This window comes from Platichthys flesus, chromosome 16 (genome assembly GCF_949316205.1).
Source record: "Platichthys flesus chromosome 16, fPlaFle2.1, whole genome shotgun sequence".
Lineage (NCBI taxonomy): Eukaryota > Metazoa > Chordata > Actinopteri > Pleuronectiformes > Pleuronectidae > Platichthys > Platichthys flesus.
In genome coordinates, this window is record NC_084960.1 from 13,330,139 (window position 1) to 13,340,492 (window position 10,354).

General features: G+C 46.6%; 1 protein-coding gene across 1 annotated transcript in view; it reads left to right on the forward strand.

The window, feature by feature from the left end:
• LOC133970975 (uncharacterized) overlaps positions 1-10,354 on the forward strand; it is a gene marked incomplete at its 3' end in the record, with an annotated part of 129,961 nt that overhangs the window by 63,303 nt on the left and 56,304 nt on the right. Inside the window, 2 exon segments of the mRNA XM_062408141.1 lie at positions 1,776-1,835; positions 1,838-2,439. Coding sequence (XP_062264125.1) covers positions 1,776-1,835; positions 1,838-2,439 — 662 coding nt within the window.

Here is a 10,354-nt window from a genome sequence, read left to right on the forward strand (position 1 = left end):
GTTCTATATAGATATAAGATTTCCCTTTACAAATATACATCAAGAGTTTGTTTTTTTTTATTTAAAAAGTACCACTACCAACACAATGTTATGGGTGGGCGAGCTGCCTGTGGCAAAATGGCCGCCATGTGCGGCCATTCGACTCCATTAACCAGGAAGGCGGATGAGACATCTAGCCTTTATATATATATATCTATGGTAATGCTGGTGAGTAACGAACAAAAAATACTGAATAAAACGAAGGTAGTGACTAGACACAATGTGCAGCTATAACATAATTTACCTGCAGGTGGTGACGCGGGAGACTGTCTTTGACGGTAGGGAGATGCAGATCTTAACTACTGCTGCCATTAGGGATTTGTTTACAAGAAAAAAGTCAATGATTCAAGACTTTAAGCGAGTTAAGCAGACTCTTAAGCAACATTTTGTGAAAAAATGGTTTCTTCCCAGGAAGGCACTAGATTTTGTCTTCGTCGTAGAACAAGTTGAATATTCTTCAGAACACAGATTTTGATTATTAATAAATCTAATTTCTTTACAGATTTTGAGGGGATAGCTAGCAAGAAAAATAACATGCACTCATTGTCTACTCACCACTATGCCAATGGAGGGTTGGGAGAAGTGTTTGAGTCCACAAAACAACAGAAAAAAACATTATGAAAAGCCTCCATACTGCTGTGTGGTGGAGTGCGCAGTAGCATTGCTATTTCCGCTAGCTTCGAATGTCGGGGTTTATGGACACTTGGATGACACCATACAAGCAGTATGCAGGCTTTTTATTGTGTTGTTTGAACGAGTCCCCAGTTACTTTAACTGTATTGGATTTGGAGGTTGTGTTTATTTTCGGATGTTTTTATACGTTTGAAGAATCGAGTGTTTCATGGACTCAAACACTTCAGCAGAGTGGTGAATAGATAATGAGGGAAGAATTTTAAAGGGGACATATTATGAAAATTCCACTTTTGTAGTGCTTCTACAAGTTAATTTGAGTATCTGGCATGTCTGCCTTCCCAAAAACTCAACAAAAAAAACCTCCCGCGATTTGTTGTGGTTCCTCTATTTCAGAATTGATACGCTAGAGTGCGTCGAATGGGATTACGACCGAAATAAACGTCATAGTCACACGATACCCATGTAGGGAGTCTCGCTACATGGCCTGGGACGAGCCAGGCTCCCTGCCTAGCGTTAGCTCGCGAGCTAACAAGGCCGGTGGAGCCCAGCTAGCGTTAGCTCGCTGCTGCTAACCGTCAGACATTTAAGTGGCCGCATAAACACGGCACTCAAAACTCAAATCAATCTGAGGAGGGCTGTTTTAGACAGGGTAAAAAAGGTGCTGTTTTAAATGATCCTTGTGGTATTTTGACCAAAATATGTTACTGACATTTAATTAAGACTCCAAGGAACCATATCAACTTGTGGTAAAATGGGCATAATATGTCCCCTTTAAGTTTCTCAGACTTTAAAAAACTCTTTTTGGAGGCCCCGTGAGCTCCCTCTTGTGGGGAGCCCTCTGTCAGCTGAGCGGTTCATGAGCTCCACTTTACATTAAAGATGATACTGATGTCTTCAAAGGTGAAATATTTGACGTGAAGTCACTGACACTTCCAAATACAGTGGGTTTGCGTGGGATTGCGCGGGTAGGGGTTTTGATTGCGATTGCGCCCTCACAGTCTTGAATTTGTGCCGCGGATGCACGAGAGAGAGAGAGAGAGAGAGGTAGAGGGAGAGGGAGAGGGAGAGAGAGAGAGAGAGGAAGCTCTGCAAAAGTGTTGGAGACGCGGGGCGATGCGCGCAGCGGACAGTCCACGGAGGAGGACGCGGTGAGACGAACACATTTCCGAGGACACGGAGGCGACCGCTCGACCCGTGAGCAGCGAACCTTCATCTCAACTCCGCGTTTCCACAGTTTGGTCTCTGCGCTCCGAGCTCACGCCTCCAGAGAAGCTCGGAGGAGGAGGTGGGACTCCTCAATGTGACCGACCGCTGTCCGGCTCCACACGCGACCAGTCCGTGCGCTCCTCCGGTGGCGATGGACAGACTGTGGTGAATCCGGCGAATCCCTCGAGTCCGCCGAACCGCGCCGTGTCCAAATGGGCTGTTTTTACCCCTCAGCGGGGAGGGCTTTGCTGTAACACCGGGGGAAACATGGCAGGGGTACACACTTCAGATGCCGTGTCGGGACATTTTTTGGACCATGCCCCGTCGGCACAGGGCGCGACCAACGCGCCGGGGTTCACCGGCGACGCGGCCGCGCTTCCCGCCGCCGGTACCCGCGCGTACTTGGAGGTGTCCGGCGCTGCCCAGGGCTGCGGGGCCGAGGGAGTTTACACCAACGGCCGGTACCGGGAGCTCGGCAGTCCGCGGGTCGGGAGCGGCAGCCGCGATCACTCCGCCGACAGGAGTCAGGGCGCCGGGAACGCACCTTGCGGCATCATGAAGGTTGGTGGATTGAAACACTTCATTCTCCCTGTCACCGAGTCTCAAGGTGACACGAGACTGAGCCACAACACGGCCGCGATGAGCTGTCAATAAAAACCTGCAGGCACCCGACCGGGCTCCAGACACTTTCCTCTGAGTTCCACCAGATGTATAACAATAAATCTGCTTCTATTCTTACAACTCTCCACAGAACTTTATCAGAGCATTACCCAGGATTAGACTTGATGAGTCCACAGGGACAGAAATAGACCGTAATACACTAATCAAGTAAAGAAGGATTCAGCAAATCCACTTTATTTGGGCTTCACATGTGGACCATCCCGTGTGTGCGTGTGCGTGTGCGTGTGTGAAACTCACTGATGAGCTGAACACTTTGGCATGAGGTGAACCAGATGTGCTGCAACAATCACCCAGAAGACTCCGAGTTTTTAAAGTTCCTGAACTCTGCAGACAAGCAGTGTGTTTCAATGGAGCCTGGCAGTCTGCTGCACCTATTTCTCTTACAATGAAGTATAATACAGGTACGCCACAGAACAGGAGAGTAACACACCAATGTTTATAGAGAGTTGTAGTGTTTCTTTTTGTTATTATAGTGACAGTTTAAAGGGACAAATGTCATCAGTTACAGGACTTTTATAGATCTACTGACATTGGCTGTGGTGTGTGTTGAGTTGATACACCCAGAGTCATATTTTTACCTCTAAAAGAAGAAGTAGGTCTCGGTGAAACATTGAAACCCGAATTGGGTGTGTGCTTTGAAACTCAAGCTTCATATAAACCTGATTTGTGGAACGTCAGTAATGGCCATTATGATTTTTTTCCAAGCCCTAACAATGGCCCCGATCGGTGGAGGTCAAGTGACTGGTCTTCCACCCGCTGACACGAGGGAAATGGCAGAGTTGTCATTGTTGTTGTGCTCCGTGATGCACGAGAACGCCTTGTTTTTTTTTACAGCCCTCTGTGCAGTCTGTCAGCGTTACTGCCGGCATCATGGGGTCCTTGGATGGAGACAGAAGTGTTGCGTAGGTGCGACGCACTGGAGACCTGCGTTGTGTCACATCAGAACCTAGTTTGCTTAGCAACTGACACAAAACACTGGCTACCCCCCCCCCCCCCCCCCCCCTTTATTGGATTCCCTGTGGATGTGGGCAAAAGCACTGCACTCTCCCACAAACAACGTTTACATACATGGATGCACAGTCGGCTGCTGCAGTGTTGACGGCTCGGTGGAATCCCCATTAACCCTTCTCCATCCCGAGCCTTTTTTCCCATGCCGTTTATTAACACGACTAACATTTGTATTCAAATTTAAAGAAACAACAATAACAGCTTTGAAATATCATATGGTCCGACCCCCCCCCCCCCCCACACACACACACACACACAAAACAAGCAGTCCACCTCCGCCAGGCTCATGAGATAGAACATGACAAGGAGGCTGGAGGGGATTGTTCTGTCTAAATGTGATTGATAACAAGTGTTCGAAAGGGGCTGCTCCTCAGAACACCGTGTTCATGCGCTGTTAGAAAGCGATCCCGCTGAGCTTCGCCCGCATTGTGCGATTCAATTCTTTAGTCTTCTTCTCCTTGAGTAACCAGAGATGGCTCGGCTCCAAACATGCATTCATCAGCCCAGGTCCACAAAGAAAACCCCTGTGCTGTACCTGCGGCTGTGTGCTGTCTGTAGGTGATAGTAACCCACTGGAGGGAAATCACCTGTGAGATATATTTGGAAATTCTGCGAAATCAGCCACCTGCAGGTATTTGAGTGTTTTCTCGCCTCATGGCTCCCGAGTGTGTGTCTCTCTACACCTGCCTGTAATGGTGACACGTTATTCTCTCCTGCAACGTCGTCCCCGAGGTTTCCCAACTCTGTGCAGGTCTGCTGAGGCTCCGAAAAGCTCTACTCCGGCAACAGTTTGTGGAAATCTCTTCTTTTATGTTTATAGCTCAGTGCTACAGAAAAACTTTTTAACTGCCAGTTTTTGCTTGAAATTGAAAACTACTCCTCGGCACCCCTCTCTTCTCAGTGCAGCTTACATGGAGAAAACTCCTTTGGCCATATCCAGTTTGCAAATGTCGCTGTAGGTAATTTGTCCAACGTTAATCAAGCTGGAGAATTGGACACAAGATATTCAGAGCACAGAGTCTTCGCACCTCTTGAAAGATGCATCACATATTTGTGATGGGGCCCCAGGGACATTGAACCAAACAGACCCCTCCACCCCCCCGAAGAAACACATGATATTATTCCAACCCCACAGCAATTCTCATTGCTGTGGGCTAGCACAAGCTGCTCTCTGACTATTAACTCCGGATAATCTTTGGACTTTCTCCAGAGTTCCTCCTCCGGATTAGCTCCTCGTGAGCTCATGTGAGAAAACAGGAGGGGGTGTTCTCCAGAGACCTTAGCGTCAGCGAGTGGGCGTTTTGTTGACGTTTCCAACACGTAACTGATGCAAAACTGAAAAAAATCCCCAGAAGGAATATGAATAACTCTGTGCCAAACACATGGAAGACACCCACCACGACTTCAAGAGGGCTTTTGGTGATCAGGGCCGAGGCAGGTGTTGATGTGCTGTTAACAAAAATATGTGATCTCCATGACAGAGGTTCTAGATCCTGCCTCTGCCTGCTGCGCCTCCCCGGAGATGTCTGTGTGTCGTTATGAACGAGAATCCCCAGCTGCATTTTACAAATGTGCCAAACTCCGGTGAAACTCCACTCTGGGCCCCGTTGGTCAGACACTCTCAAAAGTAAATGTCTGAAAAGAGCTACAATCAGCCGTTGTTTGGTGATAGTCTGCTTCGTCCACCCTGTTGCAACGCCCCTGCATGCTCTAGCTCCAGTACACTCACCCACCTTCTCTTGAGCAGCACTTTGCAGTGTGTTTGGTTGTGGGTGTTTTTTGAGTGGAGCTCTAAAAGGTGAAAGGACTAAGGGTCTCAGGGATGGAGAAGCAAAGGAGCAATTACACAGCTGCATTACCTCATTAACTTGGCCCTCAAATCTAACAAGAGACTAGTTTGTGCGACCGTCCCTTCAGCGTCCATCCGACTTCGTCCTCTAGTCATTTCCTCGTCGGGGTGACGGTGTCGTGATAGAGAGCCCGCAGAGTGGCTAAAGGGGGGGTTGTTTGCGATGCAGCCTTGTTATGTAATGCTAGACTGTGGACAGCTGCAAGGCCGGCTCCAGCCTGGCTGCTGTGTGGAGAGAAGTGACAACCAGCACAACTAGAGAAACTGGGGCAAACGCTTTCTCACCTAAACAGATTCTCCAAGGATTTTCTTGAATTTCTATTGTTTCCCTTTGTCGTCTCTGTCCTGTGTAGTCACTTCACTTCAGCTGCAGTTAAGAAGCTGTTATTTTCAGAGCTCTGCAAAAAAATTCAACATAAAAATAGTTCATGATTGGGTTCGAATGATCTGAAAAGTCAGTGTTGCATCAGTGATATAACACTGTTAATGGCCATTGGCGATGATGATCAATAAAGATCACATGGTTATGCCTGTCTTTAATTCACCTCTGCACTCCTCCTCAGTGATTGGCACAATATCAATTCACCCTCCCGGTCATGACCTCATTTAATAGATTTGAGCCAATCTGACCCAGTGTGACCCCTCATCAGCTCAGGAAGGTGCAGTGATGCTTAATAAGGGTTAGACATATACGACTGCCTCCTTGAGCCAGTGAATATGAGAACATCAGGGAGTACGGAATTAGTATAGGTGCTACTTAGACTTTTCAAGTTTTGCTCTTCAGGTTTTCAATCTTAGATTTAGTTCAGAGTTTCCTGCTGGAGAGAAAATCCTGGCTTTAATAGAAGGAGTCAGACGTGATTGTGGTTCACTTGCATCTTCTGGTCCGCCTCTGGTAACATGAAGCTTTCTCCCACATCCAAACTGGCCACAAACAGTGAAGTCAGAATAGCCCAGGCACTGAAATGCTTCCAATCCAAAAGTCTTCCTCCTCCACCCTCTGACCATATAAATAGAAAAAGCAGCTCGGTGCTATGTGACCACCTCTGGCCCTGATAGCAGCAGCAACACGTAGGACCTACAGTGTCCCTCTGTTAAGGCTGACCAGCGACCACACACACATCACTGACTCTCATAACAGCCCAAGGTTAATGGGTGAATAGTCCTTTTTATGGCGGATTCAAGTTCATCCCACATGGGGTTCGTAAAGTTTGAAATCTGGGATGATGGCCAGGTCATTAATGTCTTTTTTATCTGAATGTTCCAGGGATCATTCCAGGACGGCGCTTGCACAAGGTTCATTGTCGTCCTGGGAATATCTGTCCCCCTGGGGGGTTATGGCGACTGAGGGTCCGCACCCTCAGTCGGTTTTTCACTTGCAAAACAAGTATATGCAAACTGCCTGCGTCTGTGTATGTACTCGCACACAGACACATGTAATCAGAAGCTGAGAGCCCACTTCTACTGCAGGCTATGTTGTTTGACTTTCAATAAAGAGTCCAAATCTCCTTCATGAGCCCCTGAGTGTAGTGGAAACCGCTCGCAGGGTTCCCGTCTGTGCTGGTCACGTTGATCACTGAAAGCACACGATTACAGCTCCGCTCGCTGCTGGGAGAGAGCAGGGACGATAGTGATGTGCTGTTAAATTCTTAAAATGAGGAAAATAATAGCTCCGAAACAACTCACTTAGCCATACACTCAGCGCTGGGAGGAAAGTCACATGCGTCGTACAGAACACACACACACACACACACACACACACAGTCAACGTGGAGAGCAGGAAGGGACAGTCGTTACACACTGTGACAGTCAAGAAACCTTGTGCAAACAAGAGGCTAAGCATGTTACAGCATGTAGGAGTATAGGCTTAAGGCCATTGTCAAATGTTTCCCCCCTTATGTTGCCTTGTATGAAAATAACCTAAATGAACACTGTGAGCAAGTATTAAAACTGCACGTACACAGGAATGATTCTGTCCCAAGCTTTTTAACAACTCTGATACTTGTTACTTCCTCGAGTGTATAAACTCACATGATTTGGTCGCTAAAAAACTACTAGGCTCACGATTCGGTTCATTTTACTTGGCAGATGTACAGAATCTGAAACAGTCATCCTCTAAAGTCTGCCCAACACAAGTTCCAAGAGCACAATGTAGCACCAACACAGCTTGTTTTATTTGCCCCCCCCCCCCCCCCCCCCCATATATAAAATTTGTGGCATATTTGCTTGAAAATGAATGTTGATTATTCAAGCAGTTTCCTTTTTAAAGATATGTATAAAAATAGTCACCATCTGTTTCAAGAATACTTTACTGGTACACACGCTGGTTTGTACCTTTCGGCCTTCAGTTCAAAAGTGCTAATTCGCAGTGCTCTGTGGCATTTCAAAAGTTTGCCTGAAAGCTGTCTGACACCTGGATAGAGACTTGGCTTCAGGGGATCTTTCAGACAGATGCACAGTGTCTTAGATTTCTGCCCCCTGACGGATCCCACTGTCGGGTTGCCTCTGCTCCTGGTTGATGTTTCCCTTGTGTGAGATTTGGCTGATCCCCATGAGGACTGGGGTTGTGCAGTACAAGCCCGAACAAATAACACTGATTACATGTTGTAGGATCATCAGAGATGATGATGATGATGGTGTGGTGGTGATGAGAATTGGAATAAGAGCCTATCCACGCCTGACTGCTCTTATCACAGGCTTTTTGTTTAGTTAGAGAAATTAAATTGAAGGTAATGGAATTTGGGTCGAGATCCCTGAAGTTTGAGTAAATTGCACTTCTATTTTAAGGAATTTTAAGAGCACGAGTAATTCCCATTTGGCCTGCAGCAGCGTCCCGCACTGCATGCTCGGATATTTTGGGAAAACAGAGATCTGCACTGCGTTGAAAGGGAGGCAGCAGGAGATGTGAAGTGGTGATTACAGGCGTCTGGGGCTGCTGAATCATCGCCTGCTCTCATGGCTGGCTCTCAGAAAGCAGTAATCTACAAAATACAAACATCTAGAAGAGACCTCGTTGTGTTTGAATCCACAGCTCAACGTCGAGCGGAAAGCAAAAACCGAAATCGACTCTTATTGAGGTCAATCACCCACAGATAAAACGGTGTAGGTGGAAGAGCAGCGTCCTCACGCTCTCAGTCAGGCTCCAGCCCCGGCTCCTCAAAAGATGGTCATCTCTGTTTTCAAAACTCTAAAATGGTGCGTGGCCAACATTTCAAAACCCAGGGTGTCAAACAGCTTTTCACAAACCAATCTGGGACATTATGGTTGGTTGCCATTTTTTTTCAGGGCCAGAATATTAAGTTTGAGTGCTAAAAAGTACAAAAAATAAAGAAGCTCTTACTATATCCTCTTTTTTCAAGCAACTAGTGATTCCAGCCAGTCCACAAAGCAGGGTTGTATAGAGAGATTAAATATAAGACCAATAGTTGGAGAAACAAAGTAAGTACTCCAGCAGCTCTGAAAAGGATTTGGTGTAATTGACTTTCCCCACAGGCCGATACAGTTTACTTTGTCCTTGGAGCCTTCACTCTTCTGTTTCATGGGGGTGGGGTTGTCCAAGACTGCCTCCCAAGTCCTTCATCCTCCTTTATTCCCTTAAAGGATAAGGACTTGAGCTGGAACCTCAATTAGCCATGTGTCAAATTGGGCCCCAGTCAAAAAGAGTTCCTTGAAACAAGAACAATTGATTTGATTGGACAACACCAGGGTGTATTTTGGGTAATGCCTTATCTTGATGATCCTTGCGGGAGGGGCACAGCAGTGATGGCACCACAGTGGCTGCAGGATGCTGATGTCTACTGTGTGCGTTTGTGTCCGTGTATGTGTGTGTGTGTGTGTGTGTGTGTGTGTGTTGCTCATGACAGGGAAAACTCTTTGGGCACAATAGCCTGGCCTGGACTTTGGATTGAACCAAAATGGCACAGTATTCAACCCTTGTACAATGATCATGCCTCTCCCAGAGGAGCTATTGTCATCTCAAGGACATAAGAAAGGATGAGTAATATTCAGATTTGTCGGGCTGGATGTTTCCCAGGTTCATGTCGGCTCAGGGAACAGGGCCCTGATGGATGAACAGAACAATATGATACTGAGAGCTGCCGCACCTGGCTTTACTGTCTGTAAAACACGTGTCATTTACTCTCGGACACATTTTATCCCCCTTATCGGCAGGAAATGGTTGTAACCGTGCACTCGGAGGAGAACTGTGTGACTCAGGGTGACATTTTGAAATCATGAACAAGAAAAGACAAAGTTTGTGTCACAGCTCGAGAATACATCATGTCTGAATGACACAGGATGGAAACCATTATTATTTGTTTCCTTAGCACTCAAAATTTAGGCTGTGCAATTTTCATAAGCCTTTCCACAACTTCAGACAGTCTCATTTTAAATAATAGCTTATTATTAAAATCATCCGTTACTATAGTATCCCTATCTGAGGTGCGTCAGCTCATCCAATAGAGCGACGAGAATCTTAAGCATCAGCATCAGAGCATCGAGCATCAGAAAACTGTACCGGAGTCGGTTAATCAGGTAGTTTGTAAACTCGGGGCATAAACGGGCGTATTGGTAAAACCTCCGGCAATACAAGACAATCTTCAGAACAGTCATTGAATGTTTTCCAGTGTGACAGATAACAGATTATATCTCAGCGACATGAACTTGCAGTCCGTTCAGAGGCTCCTCTCCCAACTCACTCACCGTACGTGTACAGAATCTGTAAACATCGGAACGAATGAATCATCGGCAGCAGCAAACATTACACGTTTCGCTTCTGCACACATATTTTTGTTCATCTTGCAATCGTCTTGTACGGGAAAAAATATATTTCTTTTAGCAGATTGACTCATCCGGTGTGGAAAACGGCCCAACAAGAAAACGTGCGACTCACTCAATCGGAAACTCTCTCTGCTTCATGTTCTGCTCTCGTGTCATTTT